Source organism: Euleptes europaea, chromosome 10, assembly GCF_029931775.1.
Source record: "Euleptes europaea isolate rEulEur1 chromosome 10, rEulEur1.hap1, whole genome shotgun sequence".
NCBI classification, from domain to species: Eukaryota; Metazoa; Chordata; class Lepidosauria; order Squamata; family Sphaerodactylidae; genus Euleptes; species Euleptes europaea.
In genome coordinates this window covers 33,597,266-33,618,021 of record NC_079321.1, presented here as the reverse complement: position 1 = coordinate 33,618,021, position 20,756 = coordinate 33,597,266, and the positions used below count along the sequence as shown (strand labels likewise).

At 40.6% G+C, this 20,756-nt stretch overlaps 1 protein-coding gene across 1 annotated transcript in view; it reads left to right on the top strand.

Moving 5' to 3' along the window:
* TPO (thyroid peroxidase) overlaps positions 1-20,756 on the top strand; it is a 117,294-nt gene that overhangs the window by 52,217 nt on the left and 44,321 nt on the right. Inside the window, exons 9-13 of the mRNA XM_056856343.1 lie at positions 8,619-8,877; positions 9,770-9,940; positions 11,663-11,900; positions 14,340-14,548; positions 17,241-17,411. Coding sequence (XP_056712321.1) covers positions 8,619-8,877; positions 9,770-9,940; positions 11,663-11,900; positions 14,340-14,548; positions 17,241-17,411 — 1,048 coding nt within the window. The remainder of the gene's footprint in view (positions 1-8,618; positions 8,878-9,769; positions 9,941-11,662; positions 11,901-14,339; positions 14,549-17,240; positions 17,412-20,756) is intronic.

The following is a 20,756-nucleotide window of genomic DNA, read 5'->3' as shown; positions in this document are numbered from 1 at the left end:
AGGGAATTATTCAACTTTAAAGTTGACAATGAAGAAATTGAATTTGTTCAAAATTTTCTATTCCTTGGCTCCATCATTAACCGAAAGGGAGACTACAAACAAGAAATCTGAAGGGAATTGAGACTGGGAAAGATCAGCTATGAAGGAGCTACAAAAGATTCTTAAGTGTAAGGATATGTCACTGGCAACCACGATCAGTTCAGTTCAGTTTATTTATGATCATTTGACCAGCAGATAAATGTTGTTAGGCAACCAAGATCAAGATAATTCACGCCATAGTATTCTCCATTACTATGTATGGGTGTGAAAGCTGGCTGACAGGAAGAAAGTTGATTCAGTTGAAATGTGGTGTTGGAGAGTTTTACTGATGCCATGGACCGCCAAAATGTCAAATAAAGGGGTTCTAGATAGGGCTGTGCCCCATTTCCCCACTGGTATCTTTTGGGTTCAGTAGGCCTGGAAATTTTTGAAAAATCTAAAAAACAAGCCAAATTGCAATATTAGCTTTTTTTGGATATTTAAAAATTTTCAAGTTTATAAACCCGAACCCCAAAAATACATGGCACATAGCTGAACACAGCATTCAGTTCTGTGCCTGCTGCCTCTAAAGTCCACAGGGATTTAGGAAGTGGTGGCACTGCAGACCCAGCCAGAAGGTGAGGGGGAGGGAGGGAGAGCGATTCAAAAAATGGTGGTGGAGCCAAAGCAGCCCGGAATACTGCTGAAAATTTTAGCATTATTCAGGATCTGATTTTCGGCTCACTTATATTGCTGCCATTTTTTCAGTTAACCCCAATACTGGTAAGGCATTTTTTGGTTGTTTTCAGTTTAGCTTTAGCCGAATCCATACCCCTAGTTCTAGATCAAATGAAGCCTGAACTCTCCCTGGAAGCTAAAATGACTAAACTGAGGCTATCGTACTATAATCATGTTATGAGAAGACAAGAGTCACTGGAAAATACCTTAATGCTAGGAAAAGTAGAAGGCAACAGGAAAAGAGGAAGACCCAACATGAGATGGATAGACTTTATCAAGGAAACAATGGGCATCAATTTGCAAGACCTAAGCAAGGCTGTTAACGATAGGACATTTTGGAGGTCACTAATTCATAGGGTCACCATGAGTCAGAAATGATTTGTTGGCACTTAACACACACTCACAATCCTCAGCATTGTTACTTGATGAAAGAGGTAAGTAGGAAAAACTCTCTTCCTCTTATACCTACCACTAGCACAGGATAGAACTCAGGCCATAGGTTCTGCACCAAAGTTATTGTACTGTAAATCACAACCTGGATGATCCAGCCTAGCCCAGTCTCGACAGACCTCAGAAGCTGAGTGGGGTTGGCCCTTGTTAATATTTGGATGGCAGACCACTATGGAAGTCCCAGGTCATTATAAAAAGGCACCTCTGAACATCTCTTGCCTTGAAAACCCTAGGGGCCCCCATAGGTCAGCTATGACTTGGTGGCACTTTCCTCCACCACTAGGTCCTTTTAGACTAGCCATATTTCTCACGCAATTCACAATCTACTTGATAGTAGGTATCCTCTTCTCAGAAAGTGTCATTAGCTGTTTTATCCAGGGCGTGATATACTCATTTCATGCAATATTATTTTATGAACAAGCTAAAACAATGTGGGCTAGGGAGTCTACTTGATCCAGACAAAACGGGTATTTGCACTCTTTGCAAAATGGGTATTTGCACATGAATACATGAAGCTGCCTTATATTGAATCAGATCATTGGGCCATCAAAGTCAGTATTGTCTACTCAGAGATATCTGAGATTAACAACTGAAACATATCAGGAGCTGTTCATGGCTCAAAGAAAGAGTACTGAAATTTAATGATATTGATATACAATAGATGATAGGTTTGGGAGCCCCAGTTCTAACCACAGAGTGGAGTAGGAGATTCATCACATAATACCCAGCAAATTTCTAAAAAATTGAACTTGAAGAATATCAAGATGTTCTGTATAGCCAGTGTACCAAACTGGAACAGCATATCTAACAATCAAATGTATGATTGTTCTATATAGGGTCATAAGGGCTGGTTCAAATTGCCCTCCTTTGCAAAAATAGAATTTTTATGGAAGATAAAGGAGGAGTTTAACTTTTGCATTAACATATGGATATGCAAATCCCAAGAAAGATTGTGTGTAAACACGACCCCAAGATACTTAAAATGTCTTACTATCTCTATAGAATTTCCCCACAGGGATAAGAAATGCATCATTTTAAGTTTAGATTTAGTGAATATTAAAACCTTAGTTTTATCAAAATGTATTTCTAAATATTCTTTAGTGCAATAATTGTAAAACTCATTTTAATTTTTCACTACACCTGAGAGTGTTCAGGCTAACAATACTAGATCATCTGCATATGTTACGTACGTTATTGGCTGGCCACTTAACTGAGGAGAACAAGATCTACAATCCTAACTAGGTCAAAAGTCATTTATGTGTAAATTGAATAGATGTGGGGCCAGCATGCAGCTCTGCCTTACACCTCTTCTTGACTGGGTTCGAGAGGGTGGAGCTACCTGGTATATGGATCCGTATATGATTTTCAGAATATAAATTTCTAATAAGCATCAATAATCTGCCAGGCAAGCCCATATTAAAGAGTTTTTTTCCCAAAATCTAACAAGAGATATGGAATTGAGTGCACTACAAAGATAATAAATGAAGAATATAGTACGCCACCAGCCTTAATGAAATCTACAAACTCTAACCCACCCAGCTTCACACACTTAGCCCACCTTTATATTTTTGGGTCCCCCCCACCCATTATTTAAGTGCTGAGCATAACTAGGGTAGAGCAATAGGGCTTCCGCCTAAATCATAACCTGTACGTGCGCACAAAATCAGCATCAATACCTTGTTAGTTATTAAGGTCAAGTCCAAGTATGTAAATGCTAACCAGACAAGTTTTCAATGTGAGAAGGGAAAAGCCAGGTGTCAAATTGCTCCAAGGCCTAATAAGGGCAGCAGACCTCTTAATGGTCTATTCATATTTTTTAACACAGATATTTAGAAGAAGAAGATAAGAGTTGGTTTTTATACCCCAATTTTCTCACCTTTTTTAAGGAGTCTCAAACCAGCTTATAATCGCCATCCCTTCCTCTTCCCACAACAGACAACTTGTGAGGTAGGTGAGGCTAAGAGAGTTTGAGAGAACTGTGACTAGCCCAAGGTCACCCAGCAGGCTTCATATAGGAGTGGGGAAATAAACCCGGTTCACCAGATTAGATTCCACTGCTCATGTGGAAGGAGTGGGGAATCAAACCCGGTTCTCCAGATTAGAGTCCATTGCTCTTAACCATTACTTCACCCTGGCTCCATGGATCATTTTCCACACAGTCAGTCCAGGGGTAAGGTCCATTTTTCTCCCAAACAATATTTGTATATATCTGTATTCCTGGGGGAGGTTTGTGTGAACAACTGGATGAACTAGGTATCAAAAGTTTGAGTTATGGCACTCTAAATACACTGGGAATGCCTCTATTCATGGCATCCCTCCATTCTAAATACATCCTAGCACCAGCAGCCTATCTCCACTATTTTGAGATAAATAATTATAGAAGGGCCTTTACCCTGGCCAGATGTGCAGCCTTACCTTCTGCTATGCTAGAGGGGAAATTTAAGAAGACACCCTGGGAGGAGAGATTCTGCCCTTGCAAATCAGGGGACTTAGAAACTGTTGAGCATGCCCTCCTGAACTGCAATTGTTATACATTACCCCGTTCGAAGTTTATTGAGCCCCTCTTATCGAGAATGGGACCTGACAGGGCAGGAGAAAGGATTGAGATGTTCCTACAAGGGGATAATCCTTCAATCACTCTTCAGGTTGCGAAATTTTGCATGGCAGCAATGAAAATTCCACGCCATAGAACAGCCTCTTAGCGCAATTGACAGATGTGTCCCAGCTATAATTTTCTTTTTAAGTGTTATAAGACTCAGACTTTAATTATTTGTTTGTAAGAATTTATTAGTCCATGTTTTCTATTTTATCTTGTTTTATCTGGCTAAGGGCCGTAAATAAATTATCTATATATCACTGGGAATGCATAAAAAATAAGAGAGTCATACAAGCCAAGGTGAATGGTAGCAATCACCTGAGCCAAGGTGTTTTGATTGCTCTCAGCAAAATGAGCTCAAATGGCATCCTACTTCCAGCAAATCTAATGATTTGGCAGGCACTGTGTAGGAAAACTGAACCTTAAAATCAAATGTTCCTTTTTTTCATAATCTATCATATTTCAGAGAGGTGCTTTGCTGCGAGCATGGTAAATTTGCAAAGAGCATCACTGAAAGCCAAACGTAATGAGCCAGAGAAGCCAAGCTGGCCTCTACTAGCAGCTTGGAGAGGACCGCACCTTCTGTAGTTTGTAGGAACTTGCCTTTTTGGTGTAACCCAACTCTCCACACACACCCATATAATGAAGCACATTATCTGATGAAACTATTTCATCCCTGCCAGAATTTTCAATATGCACTATATCAAAGTGTATAGAGTATTTTTCTGTTCAGTTTATTGCATATTATCTCAAACCTATCATGTATTTTATTAGCTCTATATACTTCATATTCATCCCATTATGCTTTATTAAGTCCAATGTAATCTTAAATCTGCAATGCAATATATCATTTCCTTTCTTTTGATCAGTATAACTTATAAGCTTTTTCTATACACTTCAATAAGCCCATTATAAAAGCATTCACGAAGGAACACTTATCAGCATTTCTATAACAAACTGCATGATTTTAGGAGACCGTGAATTGGCCATAGATAGGTATAAATGGATCTATCAAATGGATTTTGTGAGCAAGATATCTTAAAATCTGGCTCATCTTATATACAGGAATGACATTTCCTGTCAAAGGCATGAGCCTAAAAAAAGAATCAAGAACAAGAAAACCCTCCCCCCAAAAAAATTTTTTTTACAATGGTGTTATGGTTTTTGACTGTCTTTAGGGTAAATGGGTTTTGACTTAAAAGAATCACGTGGCTGAAATCAGGTATTTGACACAGAATATTAATGTTCCTTAATGGCCCAAGCCTTTATTTATTTTGTTTACATCATTTATACCCCTGCCTTTCTCCCCAATGGAGACCCAAAGCTGCTTATATCATTATCCTCTCCTCCATTTTATCTTCACAACTCGTCTATGAGGTAGGTTAGGCTGAGTGTGTGTGACTGGCCCATGGTGAGCCTGCAAGTTTTCAAGGCTGAGTGAGCATTCAAACCTGGATGTCCCAGACCCTGATCAGTTTTAGGATGGTAGCCATGTTGGTCTTCAGTGGAAGAGCTTGATTTGAGTCCTGTAGCATCTTAGATCAACGTAAAGGTAGTCCCCTGTACAAGCACCAGATCATTACTGACGCATGGGGTGACGTCACATCCCGACATTTACTAGGCAGACTATGTTTTATGGGGTGGTTTGCTATTGCCTTCCCCAGTCATCTACACTTTACCCCAGCAAGCTGGGTACACATTTTACCAACCTTGGAAAGATGGAAGGTTGAGTCAACCTCGAGCCAGCTACTTGAAACCGACTTTTGTTGGGATTGAACTCAGGTCATGAGCAGAGCTTTGATTGCAGTACTGGGCTTACCACTCTGACCCACGGGGCTCCTTATAGATCAGCAAAAAATTTGCTTTACAGAATCAAAGGTTTCTTAATCAAATACAAGTGATAGAGATCCCTGAGCCCTTATATCCGAGTCAGAAAGTGGGGGGGGGGGTACTGCAGAGAAGGGAAATAGTATGCAAAGGTGCAATGAAAAATGTAATCAGCTTGGTTAGAGCAGGGGAGAATTACTTAGGGGCAGAAAATTAGCATCTGTGGTGATATATGACTCCTATGACCCTATTCATTGTACCTTTCCATCCTGACTCCCTTCTTTGTAATACTCTTCCCACTTTCTGACTGGAATATAAAAAAAAATCTAAGTCCTATAGCATTTTCCTAGGTTTCTCACTGCTTAGATATATGGGAAACATGTAACAATGTAGTGGTTCCCACTGAAACTTTGCCCAAGTGGTTAGAAATTCTGAGGCAGCTTTCATAGTCCACTTTCTTTGTGAGTACAAAATGCTATGAAGACATGTGGAATGTTTGTTGTATTTCTTTATATGTAGGTTGTGTAGATAGGAAGAGTTCATAGCTAGGGTTGTCAACAACCTGGAGTAAAAAAATGTCCTGCTCCTTTACCAGAGGCTTAATGGGATGCAATTTACCAAGTGATGCTATTTACCTCAGTACCATAAAAGGCAGTACCCCCATGCAGCCCTATCAAGAATGCTTCATAGTTTATAATTTTGATATCATTGACTTATCACATTAAATTGGCACCAAGTGTTTCCTTTGGTCCCAAGCCTGCAGATCGATTCAAGTATTTTCCACAGTGAACTTTAGGAAATGACTCGTTTGAACCATGGGTGTCTATTAAAGAAACTCTGTTCATTTTCAACTAGGAGGTTATTAACATTTGGAAAGAAAAGGCTATTTCTTTGCTTGACACAAGGGAAAAGCACAGGCCATAGCAATATTGTTTTCACACAAGACTAAGAATGTTTAAAATAAAGAATGCAATAAAACAATGCTGAGCATTTTGAGACCACTCAATGCCCAGTTCAGGCTGGCCAAAGCTCTAGCTTCCACTCTTCCTGAAAATATGAGCTCAACTAACCTTGAAGATGAGAAGCAACTATATCACAGTTGCCTGTAGTAAGAAACTATTGCTGAAATCAAACTATTTCCACATTAGTTTCCTAGGGCAAAATAAAAGGGTCAGATTTTTTTTTTTTAATCCTCAAGGTCCAGCAGATTTTAAGACTTTTCAAAGCATGTTTGATAAAGGAAATTCCAAGTATGCATGTTTAGGATTGAATTCTTAGAGTTATATTGTGGTTCCCTGAAATCCTTTTAATACCATTAGGGTTGTTAATAATTTGAAACAAATCTGATATTTTAGACATGCCAATTTCAGATCTCCCAATGATCTTATTGGATCATTAACCATTGCATAAAAATGGAAGTGTGAAACAACTATTTTTGATAGTCATATAATAAAGAACACAGGCAGGATACCTGCAAGGTAGGGGTGTGCATTCAGCTAAAGTCAAACTGATAACCGCCCCCAAAATACCTTTTCAGTATTTTCAGGGGATGGTTACTGGTAAAAAATGGTGGCAATTAAAGAGAGCTGAAAAAGCGGAACCCAAATAATGTCAATTTGGGGGGGGCATTATTCTGGGCCGCTTTAGCCCTGCCACCATTTCCCCCCTCCCCACCGTCATTTCCCCCCTCCCTCTCCCATTAGATGGCCCATAGATGGCCCATAGATGGCCATCTAGCCATCTGTTAGCAATGCTGATTCTATGACCTTAGGCAGATCATGAGATGGAAGGCATCTTGGCCATCCTCAGGGCATGGAGTAGGGGTGTAGGGGTCACTGGGGGTGTGGGTGGCAGGTTGTTATGAATTTCCTGCATTGTGTAGGGGGCTGGACTAGATGGATGTCCCTTGACCCTGGATGTCCCTTCCAACGGTATGATTCCATTATTCTACTTACCTGAGTCAGATTACCGTGGCCTGCCAGCTCCCAAGTCCAGGCCATGCTGGGATGCTGAGATCACGGTTGCTTGCAAGCTCCCAAGTCCACCTCATTTTGAGTGTTAAAGGCCCCTTTGCAATGCAGCACTTCCCGTTTTAAACTGGAAGTGATGTGATCGCATTGGCGCAGCTGCACGCCAACGCCATCTTTCCCTACCTCTGCCCCAAAAACCTCCCACCGGAGGAGAGGGAGGACCTGGCAACCCTAGTCACAGCAACCCTGTGAGGTATGTTAGGTTGAGAATGTGCAATTGGACCAAGATCACCCAGGGAACTTCTTCCGACACAGTGTGATTTTTCCAGCTTTCCCTCTCTAGCAGCAGCCCAACCCCACCCCAAAATTCTCCAGGAACAGGATTTCAGTGTTTCCAACATCTGGGGGGGGCATGTCTGCACTCTGTGGAATGGCCCCAGTAAAGAGAAGCCAAAAAGCCAAATCTGGGAAAGTTGTCTGAGGAATACAGGCAAGAAGAAAGAAGAAGACGACGAAGATTTGGTTTTTATATGCCAACTTTCTCTGCCACTTAAGGGAGAATCAAACCGGCTTACAATCACCTTCCCTCCCCACAACAGACACCCTGTGAGGTAGGTGGGGCTGAGAGAGTGTGACTCGCCCAAGGTCACCCAACTAGCTTCATGTGTAGGAGCGGGGAAACAAATCCAGTTCGCCAGATTAGCTTCTGCCGCTCATGTGGTGGAGTGGGAAATCAAACCCGGTTCTCTAGATCAAACTCCACCGCTCCAAACCACCACTCTTAACCACTACACCATGCTGGCTCTCTGAAACATCTGAAATGACTATCTAGTCTTATTCAGTGGTTTATTCAAACAAATGAGCAGTTCAATTCTTTGAAGACTTACGCCAGTCTTTATTTCAATGGGTTTAGACTGGACTAGCTTTATATAGGATAGCACTGTACTGACTTAATACACTGTATTACTATGCTACAAATCCTCTCTGTATAATATTTGGATTTTCTTTTCTTTTTTCAGATCATTACCATAAGAGACTACATCCCCAAAGTTATTGGTCCAAATGCTTTTAATCAATATATTGGTCCTTATAAAGGTTATAATCATACAGTAGATCCCACTATAGCCAATGTCTTTTCTACAGCAGCTTTTCGCTTTGCTCACACTGCAATTAATCCAATAATAAAGAGACTCAACGCACAGTATCAGAATGACCCAAATCTTCCCAACCTTCATTTGCATGAAGTTTTTTTTACACCCTGGAGACTCATTAAAGAAGGTACTTTTTGTAGTTTGATTACATCTTTTTACATTATTGCAAAGAAACTACGAATTGAATTCCTGTAAGATCAGGAAAATTTTAATTTCATAGACATACAGACTGTTAAACAGTTGATGTACAACAGGGGCTGGGACATTTTATTCTGCTACTTTTAAAAAGAGATATCAACAAAATACATTACTTACCCATTAATGCTCAATGTATGATGTCTGTTTGAAGAAACTTGCCTTGTAAAATAAATTGCAACTCTTCTGGGGAGTGCAATAAATATACATATTGAAAAGCTTATGCTCTCTTAAAGAATCATCAAAAGTTCTCACTATCCTGCTGTTTAAATTGTTTTTAATTTATGATTAAGAAGCATATCAAATATATCAAAATATATACAATATGTTTTGTATATAATAGTAGGCCACTCTAGAGAATCCCAATGAGTGTCTTTAAACATTTTATAAAGAAAACATTATCCTTAATATCGGTTGTTTTGGATGTGTGTGCATGTAAAGTAACATCAGGTCGCAGCCAACGTATGGTGACCCCAGCAAGGGGTTTTCAAAGCAAGTGAGAAACAGGGGTGGTCTGCCATTGCCTTCCACTGCAGAGTCTTCCTTGGTGGTCTCCCATCCAAGTACCAACCCTGCTTAGCTTCCGAGATCTGACAAGATCAGACTATACCATGCCACCTTCCCCCTGTGTTTTGGATAACAATATTTAATAGACTGTTTCAACAGCTTTGTCATAAAGGTGAAGTCCATGCAAAACTGATGAAAACATTTTAGAACATTAATTGGAGGGAGTTAAGGGTACATTAAAATATTGAATGAGAACCCGAATCTGGTTAATTCTTGGCTCCGCTGCTACTACGACTACTATGTCTTTGTTTTTAAAGGAGGTTTGGATCCCTTGCTAAGGGGGATGCTGACAACTGCTGCAAAGCTCCAGGTACAGGATCAGCTGCTGAATGAAGAACTAACTAAGAAGCTCTTTGTATTATCTAATAATGGTTCACTGGATTTAGCATCACTAGATTTACAGAGGGGACGTGATCATGGGCTCCCAGGTTTACTGCCTTTTTAATTTCCTATGCTGTGAATTAATTCATTATTTCTTAGAATGCAAAAAAAGGAAGGTGATTCAAACCTGTATTGTATAAACAGAAGGGCACTTCTGCTCATGCAAAAAGGAAGGGGAACTTCTATAATGTTCCGCTGGAGCTCTCACTCCAAATCCCATTCTGTTTTCTGAGGGTCCCTGACCCTGAAGACTGGCTTTTTGGCTGCTTCCCAGAGCTGTAGTATGAAGTGGGTGATGGTTCTTTGGAACCAAAACCTGCTGTAGATTTCCTAGGAAATATCAATTATAATTAGTCATATCAGAATGTGATATTAGTTAATTAACTGGCAGTCAAAATTATAGCTTTAAAAGAAAATTAGTAGTTGTGATAGACTAGGCTATACATGTTTTCAGACCACTTTTCTTTTTCACAAACTTTCCCCCACTTAGTTAAAGCTATTAGTAAGAGAAAGAAATACACTTGAGAAAGAAATACACTTCTAAATGTTTACTTAAATGTACTCCTTTTCAGCCTCCATTCTTCTATATGCTCATTAGTTTCCAAACATTTCACAAATTACATCTCACACCAGTTCTTTCTCAATAAACAGCTTATAATATTCTCTAGCTCAAGAAGATAGGGTTGCCAACTGCCAGGTAGTAGCAGGAGATCTCCTGCTAATTCAACTGATATCCAGCCTATAGAGATCAGATCACCTGGAGAAAAATGGCCGCTGTGGCAATTGAACTCTATGGCATTGAAGCCCCTCCCCAAACCCCGCCCTCTTCAGGCTCCGCCCCCAAAATCTCCCGCCGGTGACAAAGAGGGACCTGGCAACCCTACCAGAAGGCCTGAGTACATTTCCTTCTAAAACAGACATTAAAGGTCCATATTTTTCCAAGCAAGTATGTTCTGAATCACAAGTCTCAAACACATGTATTTTTTTTTGGGGGGGGGAATACAATCCAGAGAATGCTTACTTGGGGGTGACCCTGAATCCTATAGCCCTTGTTAGTACTGGGAAGATGCTGCTGGGGGGGGGGATCTGGCGCCAATCACCTGGCCTGCAGGGGGCTTTAACAGCAGTAGGGAAGGCCTAGACCAGCATCACAGCAACATTGGCGGCAATGCTGCAATGTCACTTCCAGTGCCACCCAGGAAGTAATGTCATAGCATCACTGGCAACACAGGACGCTCTGGTATTTGGGCAAAAATTCTATGGTAAAACAGCTTCTACCATACAGTTTTTGCCCAAATATCAGGGCATCTCAGCATCACCGGTGATGCATTGACATCACTTCCAGTGTGCCAGAAATGATGTTGCCACATTGCCAGTGACATCACTGTGATGCCAGTCTAGTCCCCCACCCCCCGCTGCTGGTAAGTCCCTCACACACCAGTTGCCAGGAGGGAACAGCAACCCTAGAACTTATTGCTGAGTAAACATTCAGAAGATTTGACAGACAAGTGTTCCGAAAGTTGTAAATACGATATATGTATCTTCCATGTCATGTCTCAACATAAAATATTGGGAAAACATAAAAAACCCTACACTCTTTCCTCACTGGTAACTACAATCATCAGGGCCACACATTCAAAGTTAAGGAGAAGATCTGAATTATCTCTTCTAGCAGGTTTGGTCTAGCATTTTAGAAATTAAACAATTATCACATAGAAAAGCCTTCAGTAGAAAGCTGTTTGAATTTTAGTATGAATGTCATATTTTAGGTTACAATGAATGGCGAGAATTCTGTGGCTTGTCAAGACTAAGGACAGAAACTGACCTGGCAACAGCAATAGAGAACAGGGATGTTGCTAAAAAAATCATGGAACTATATGGCAACCCCAACAACATTGATGTCTGGCTAGGTGGTATAGTTGAAAACATTTTACCTGGTGCCAGAACAGGCCCATTGTTTGCCTGTATCATTGGGAAACAAATGAAAGCACTAAGAGACGGTGACCGGTAAGTACATCTTTCTTAGTCTTGCTTTGATTACAAATATTCTGGTACCAGGTCAGGGCTAGAAGATGGACTTGGGTAGATTCTAGCAGAATCTAGGTTTTTTTACTCTTATAGCTGGAGTTGGTGTATATAATGGGCAGACTAAGCTTGTGCTTTAACTTCTAGTTGGGGGAGTTTGAACTGTGCAGGGAAGTTAATGAGAATGCAGTCCTTGCAACTGAGCCTTCCAAGCTATTATCTTGCTCTTCTACCACCCATCTTCTCTTCCTTTGAACATAAGATGAAGCTCCCCTATGCCATCTATTCAGGTCAGTATTATCTACTCTGACTTGCAGTGGCTTCCCATGGTTTTGGATATAGGACTTTCACATCACCTACTACCTGATCCTTTTTTATTTAAGATGCTGGGGGTGGAATGTGGGAACTTTTTGCATGCAAAGCAGATTAGCCATAGTCACTGCCCGCCTGAAGAAGATGAAGAGTTGCTTTTTTATATGCTGACTTTCTCTACCACTTAAGGAAGAATCAAACTGGCTTACAATCGTCTTCCCCTCCCCGCAACAGACACTCTGTGAGGTAGGTGGGGCTGAGAGAGCTCTAAGAGAGCTGTGACTAGCCCAAGGTCACCCAACTGGCTTCATGTGTAGGAATGGGGAAACAAATCCAGTTCACTAGATTAGCATCCGCTGCTTATGCAGAGAAGTGGGGAATCAAACCCGGTTCTCCAGATTAGAGTCCACCGCTCCTAACCACTGCTCTTAACCACAACACCACGCTGGCTCTCCTACACTCTCTAGGGATATCCATGCTGGGAGAACACACATCCACTATGCAATCTCTAGAACAACAGACTTCACTCACAAGTGGCTTTGAACTAAACAACCTAGCTCCTTGGTGCAGATACATAAACTCTTCAAGCACACACATTACTAAACTCTCACTTTACTAAAAGAATGCCAAACAACCCAGAAGTGAAAGGAAGTCAGGAAGGCCAGGTAGCTTTGTTTTCTTCTGATTGGTTGGCTGGTAAGTTTACCATCCAATATTTGCCTGGGCCATCATTCAAATTCCCCTTATGTGGGTGGAACAGTTGTGAAATGGTGACTTCTCTGAGTGAGGAATGATCTAGCTGGAATTCTCTTTTCACAAGTTTTCAATAACTTCTCAATGTGGGTGGAACAGTTGTGAAATGGTGACTTCTCTGAGTGAGGAATGATCTAGCTGGAATTCTCTTTTCACAAGTTTTCAATAACTTCTCATCAACCCAGTCTCAATTTTTCCCATCAAATAAGCAATAAATGTCCAAGAATTAGCTTTTGTTGTGATTATTTTCATTTTGCTTTTTTAAATTATTCAAAAGCAGTCTTGTTTTATCACATTCTATGGAATCCTTTAAGAGGTTCATCTATAAAAACCACATCTCAACCCCTGCTGAGTGCTAAGCTCTATTGTGAAAACACAAGGTCCTTGAATGCCTACTGATTCGAGAGTACTGAGCACTCCCAACAGAGCCTCTTTTTCAGAATAAATCTGTAAATTACCTCAAGCAGAACATTAAATTAGATTGCACCCCCACAAGGAGAAATAATGGTTCAAAAACAGAATTTTCTTCTAATGCAAAATCAAATTTCTTTTCCATATTGATGCCCATATTTTACAGTAGCCCTGTTCACAAACCACAGTGAAGGAATGTACTATCCATGTCCAATGTACAGTTGATTTTTCCTAATATATGCACTGAGAAATTCTCATGTTGCATGTACAGCTTAATGTGTGATTTAAACCCCACATTTATCCAGGTACTGGTCTCCAGTTTCATTTGCAAAGTGAACACATTTTGGCTCCTTCTTACAAACAGATGTACACATGTACACACACGATGTAAATGCATTCACTGTAACTTGTGAACAGGGCTACAGTGTATGGGGGGCACGTTTTGTGGTGGGGTGCATATTTCTAAGAGCTACTAATCACAGAAGAATTACAATTGAGTGCCAGCATGGTGTAGTGGTTAAGAGCGGTGGACTTTAATCTGGAGAACCGGGTTTGATTCCTCACTCCTCCACACGAAGCCTGCTGGATGATCTTGGGTCAGTTAATGTTATCTCGGAACTCTCTCAGCCCCACCTACCTCGCAAGTTGCCAGTTGTGGGGTGGGGGGAGGCGATTGGGAGCCTCTTTGAGACTCCTAACATTAGAGAAAGCGGGGTATAAAAACCTACTGTTCTTCAACTATTTCTTAGCTCATGTACAAAGGCAACTATTTGGGGGGAAATGTGTGCAATATTTATTATACATCTTTAAATCAACACTTGTGGCTAGAATCCAACACAGTTATGCTTGGTAAAACCCACTAAAATCAGTGAGCTTCAGCATACCCAACCATATGTTGCATAGCAGCCTTCTAATACCTTACATTTTTATTTCTCTTCTCTACAGATTTTGGTGGGAAAACATTAATGTTTTTACAGATTCTCAAAAGCATGAACTCAGAAAATATTCTTTATCCAGACTAATCTGTGACAATACAGATCTCACTGCATTACCCCTTGATGTTTTCATGCTTGGAAAGTTTCCTGAAGATTTTGAGAGTTGTGAAAATATACCCAACATTAATTTAGGAGCTTGGCAGGAGACCCTTCAGCCAGGTAACTGAAAGATTACACACCTCTTTAGTCATTTGGAAATTTTTTGGAAGAGTTTTTTGTAGAGAAGTGGGAAGATCTTGATTTTTTAAAAATTTACTTGTAGTACATGAAAGGAATGTGAACAGAGCTGAAGGAGCATTTTTAAAGCTCAGTTCTTCCCAAGGATTTTCATGTTAACTGCTTAAATGACAACCTAGACATAAAGAAAGGCATTTAGTTCCATAGATGGGTATGAAACTGGATCAGTTTAAAACAAAGCATTTATTCTTAATTATAATAATGACAGTGCAATTCTAGGCACAATTGTATATTTCCAAATCCATTGACTTTGGAGGGTATAACTCTGCTTAGGCTTGAATTGTGGGTCACTTAGATGTAGTAAAACCCATCCTTTCAATCATATAGGTACTCAGTAAATTTAATCACATCAAAGAGACTGTGCATTATATTTAACACATGCAATAGGTGATAAGGATGGTAGAGAGTAAGGTGGCTGTCCCCACCCACCAGTGATTTTCTCCACAATGACTAGTTCTGTCCTTCATTGGGATCAGTGAGCTAACTGTGTACAAATGCATTTCAGGGAAAGACTCTCCAAGCCAGGGGTTTTCTCTCTAAGAACAGAACAAGGCCAAAATCACATAATTCAGTTCTATTTCAATTTGGAATATCATTGCAAGTGTGCTGAGTCTTATATATATAAAAATTATAAGAAGGGGATTTGAAAGGAAATTTAAAACAGATTGTAATAATAAAAATAAAAATTGTATCAAACCTAAGAAGTATAAGTCAGAGTCGTCGTATAACAGTGCCATCCTTAGCAGAATTGCACCATTCTAAGTTGGAATGATTAGAAAAAATAAATTAAAAATACAACATTATTTGTTCTTTTAAAAGGACAAAAAGAGGGGAATGATTTTTAGGAATAAAAAAGCAAATGTTATGCTACAGGAATCGAACACCAGAAAAGAACTCAGAAACGTTAAGGTGAATACTAGATTAGGTGGCACAAAGAGTCAATATGGAAATTAATCTATGTAAAAATATAAAGTACGTGTTAGATGAATTTAAATGAATCTTACTCAGTTTTGCTGAGGGAAAGGTAATTGTTGGGGATGACATGAAAGGTTTTTTGGATTTTAGTGATGAGGGGGGAAAGGTTTTAAGACAACTCCCCAAATTATTTAAGATCTGATTCACTCTATTAGATGTTCATGGTACATGAAAAGACAGAAATCCAAATAAGAGAAATTGATTTTTTTTTCACTCAGTCAAATCATTCATTCAAGGACTGACATGTTTTTTAGGTCTAAAATTCTAGACATTAAAATAGCAAGGTTCTTAACATTATAACATGCACAAGGCTCACTATCTATATTATGCAAACCATGAACATTTAATTATTTAACATGACAGTGTTTTCACTGCCAAACAGAAAATTTAAGCAAAGCTGAGCTGTTTTGAAGGTAAAATGAAACATAACGACATCAAATAAAGTTCCAAGCACATTAAATAAAATTCCAATATTAAGCACCAGCTACAAAATACTTCTGTTTTTGTTATCTGACTCACTGCTATTTGAAAGATGTCAGTAAAACAATTAATGATTCAAAATAGATTAATTTAGCAGTACCAGTAATATCTTCAAATGTAGAAAAGTCCTTAGACAGTGTAGAATGGTCCTTCTTCTTCGAAACCTTGAAAGCATTTTGTTCCACCCAAAGCATGGATCCAAGGTAGTCAAAAGCATGTATATTAGAGCCAGACTAAATGAGATGTGTATTTAAATGTGCATCCAAGTGTGTATACTCTCAATTGACCCCAAAGACGTATATGTGTGTATAATGTGTCCTGCTTCGTTGCTCTATATTCATAAGCACAAACAGTTCTTTTTCCTCCCCATCAAGTCACAGCTGACTTATTGTGACCTATGGTAGAGTTTTCAAGGCAAGAGATGTTCAGAGGTGGTTTGCCATTGCCTGCCTCCATGTCACAACCCTCGTATTCCTTGGAAGTCTTCCACTTAAATAATTGCCAGGGACAACCCTGCTTAGCTTCTGAGATCTGACAAGTTCCCCATATACTTGTCATGCATGAAACTGCACCCTTTTTAAAGTGATTGATAAAGTTCTTGCAGATAAGACAGCACATTATTTGCACATTAGAGCACCCATTTCTGCAATAGAGAGAGAGGGGGGCCATTTATGCTTGGTAATTAGCAGCACATTCCAGGCTGAAGTGCTCCACATTTTAAAAAAAAATTCTTCACACTGAACCGTCATTCCAGATGTCACTGCGAAGCCGGCGCATACCTGCTTTGCATTTCTTAAGAGCCCTTTAATGTGACCTTTTGTATTTGCTCCGCCCCCGCATCGAAGTATTCACTGAAGGAAGCATGCAGAATCACAGCCGCAGTTTAGCTATGCAAAAGACTATTGCTAATGGCTATACAAATGAAGGAGCAGGTGAGTGGAGGGGTAGAATTTGTTTGACTTTCTCCTCTTGCATCGGGACAGTGAATACTCATTTTAAAGGTCAGATTTTTAAAAATCAGCATTGAGCGAGGAGCAGAATCGACCCTGCATAAATGGCCAGAGAGTTCACTCGGTCCATGGAAAGGTGTGCAAGATGTAATAGTCATTTTAAATGTTACTACTTAAAAATATAGTTATATTCTTGTTTCAATTTCTAGAGTTTACTTGTGGTCTCCCAAAAAGAGTGGAGAATGGTGACTTTGTACATTGCTCAGAGGAAGGAAAATCCAAGGTGACCTACTCATGTTATCAGGGATACAAACTACAAGGAGAAGCACAGTTATCCTGCACAAAGAAGAGGTGGAATATAGATCCACCAGTCTGCCAAGGTATTTAAACATTGATTTTAGAGGAGGGAAAGGGGGACAAGAACAGCATCGCCATATTAGAACTTTCAAATATGATTCACTTTATGCACCTGTTCAGTGTTCTGTAAATTTGGATACAATATGACTGTCTAGTTTGAAAAACCCATTCAACTTCTGAAGAGGTCACTGCTCATTCTACTGAAATGCTTTTAGGTGGCCATTCTTGCTACTTCCCGTTATCTAGCCTCAGGGTACAGTATTACATGGCAAATTTGATCAGATCAGTAGGATTTGGATTGGCACCACAGCACTGTAAAAGGGGGGGGGGAGACTAACTCTTTCTCCTTTGCCTCATTTCCCAGACATACCCTCTCCTCCAAACATTGAATGTTATTAACCCCCGGTAGGAAGACACAACAGCTGGTATGTCTCTTTTCCCCTGCCAGGTCTAATATTAGCTCAAGGGCCTGATTTGTTACAGTGAAATAGGTTTCAGCATCCTCCTGTCCTACTTCTGCTGCCCCAATCCAAATCAAACACATGTATACATATAGCTGCCTTTAAAGGAAATTAAAGATGTCTGTGAGAGCTGGTTACAAATCTCCTTAGTCTTACCTAGTTTCAGCCTCTGATTCCAGTCACCCACAAACTGGAATTAATTGGGAAATACACTGATCTTGGGATGAAATGCAAAAGAAAATTGTATAGACCCTGAATAGATATTTCTATTTCTGGTGCTGCATTTATGGATTTACATTCTAGACATTGCCTATTAATTCTCCTTTGTGTTTAGCTTGACTTCTTATGCTTTGGGGTTTTGTAGTATGAGAGAGAGGTAGGAACCCCAGCCGGCCTGAGCAATGAGGGCACACCCTAGGGTTTCTAGGTCCCTCTTTGCCACTGGCGGGAGGTCTTTTGGGGTGGAACCTGAGGAGGGCAGGGTTTGGGGAGAAGAGGGACTTCAATGCCATACAGTCCAATTGCCAAAGCAGCCATTTTCTCCAGATGAACTGATCTCTATTGGCTGGAGACTAGTTGTAACAGCAGGAGAACTCTAGCTAGTACCTGGAGGTTGGCAACCCTAGCCCACCCCCCAACAACTTACCAGGAGCCATGTGGTGGCCATGGCAGCCTGACAACAAGGCCCAGACAGCCAGTCTTCACCCAGGGGAGGTGACCCCATAAATGCTGGGCGATGACCCTCAAGCCTCGCTCTACCAACCCTTACATAAAAGCCAGGGAAGGCGGTGTTCAGCACCAATGGGAAAGATGTTAGAAAGGTGGGGTAGGAAGAGAGGAGAGGAGAGATGGAATTGGAGAAGAGAAGTGGATGAGAAGAGGCTGGGACAGAAAGATAAATAGAAGAGGCTGGGACATAAGATCAAAGAGAAGGGGAAGAGTCTGGGAGAGGAAGACAAGGAGAAGATTGTATTTTGGTCAAGGGAGATGGTCTGACAGACACCATCTCTGTATGGCAGGGATCCCCAATGTAGGGACACCTTTTCTAGCGCCCACCAAGTGTTTTTAGGAAGTGGGTGGGGCCAGGTTGGGCTTTTGCCCAGCAAGGATTCTGATTGAGTATTAGAGATTTGATTGACTGTGCAGATTTTTAAAAACTGCTTTGGCAGCTGTTGCCATCACAGCACAAGGATCTGCACTGTACTCCTGAAGTTAACCTGTGGCAATCATTTTGTGGCTGGCTCTGCCTCCTGCAGCTGCCGTTTTGTGGCAGCTTTATGCACCTGTTTATGCAGCCATTTTGTTGCTGAGCCCACCATGTCATGGCAGAATTCCAAATGGTGTGTGGGCTCAAAAAGGTTGGGGACCCCTGCTGTATGGCATAACTAACCTGCGGAAAGGTGGTGCTCTGCCCAAGATTCAGCCTCCTCTATAGACTGGATTCAAGAACTGGCTGTTGGGTGGAATCATACAGCCCAACTTTTACCTGGAAAAGAGAATAAAAGTTTCATTGTTAGCAGATTCTTTCTGTGTTCCCCAGAACCCTCAAATATAGCATTGCCCTTCCTTGATTTCATTGCTGCCTCGCAAAATATTATTTTAATTTTTTCTGGCATGACTTTTTTTTCTTAATTTCCTCTTTCTCTTGTTGGGGAACCAAAACTTAACCTGTGTTCCCTGTAACATATATGTAGCAGAAACGTACATGGGAAGGAGTTACACTTCAACCTCCCCCTCTTTTCTGCCTCCCGCAAGCTCAGCCCACTCTCTGGCATTCTGCCAGTTGGTGGTGTTGCCCCAGGAACAATCCAGTCTGCCTGACTGAAAACTACTCATAATAGAAAAAAGGCCACCAGAATAAAGCCTGGCAGCACAGCTGAAATCTGGGGTCATTTGCTCTTAGTCACAACTAGAGCTGGATAGAGGGCTGTACATTTCAAAGTTCTCAGATAGCTCTGAGTTTGGGGGGAGGGTTTTGTTTTGTTTTTTGACATCCACATTTATTTTTACTGCTGCACTTTCTAAAACACTAAGTTGCTGGGGACGAGGGCTGCAGTTCTGCAGAAACTATTTGCTAAATTCAGAACCTTTCACCAGGAGCCCAGCAGCACTACTCTGATAGGGTTTTGTACAGTTTTCTCAGAAACCTTTTAGTTAGTCCCTGTAGACCACGATGAGATGCTCAGCCCTCCCCTCCCCACAAAACAGTTTGGGAACTGTTCTAAAATATATATAAGCCTTTATTTGTTTCTTGAGTTAAACTGGTAAGGGGTGACTGTTCATTCTCATTACTCCCCCAATTCTTCTTAAAGCCTTCAGAAAGAAAGTTAGGCCTGGAATACTAACTTTTTCTCCCCCTGAACAAATGGCCCAATCATTGAATAATATTTTTCTTTTTCTGGGGGAGGTCTATTTTAAAGCTAGGAAGAGAGAATCTCTATTTTTGTGTACAAGCTACAAACAAGTGTTCCCCTACTGCACATACTCCCTTCCATAATTCTTTCTTTCCCATTACAAGTTTACAGTTACCACACAATTGTTGAAAGATAAGATATGAGATTATAGTAGTGCTAGGGGCAAAGTTGGTCCCTTCCTCATCTCTACAAACCATACTTTACTCCCTATATCCATTAGTAAATCAAGAGAATGTACCAAGTCTCCCTGAATACAACTAAAGCATGGCAAAATTTGGGCAGCCTTCCTAGCATAGCTCATTCTTGTTCTTTTTTAAAGAGGAATATAGATCACAGAGAGCATTAATGCCCCTGGAAGGCCTGTCTGCTACATCTGGGGAATCAAAAAGTGGATAGAATTTAATTAGAGCAGGCATCAATAGGGCTCAGCTTACATCCCCATATATAGTACCAGGTCTTTGCCTTGTGAACTTGAGAACGAATATACAAATGC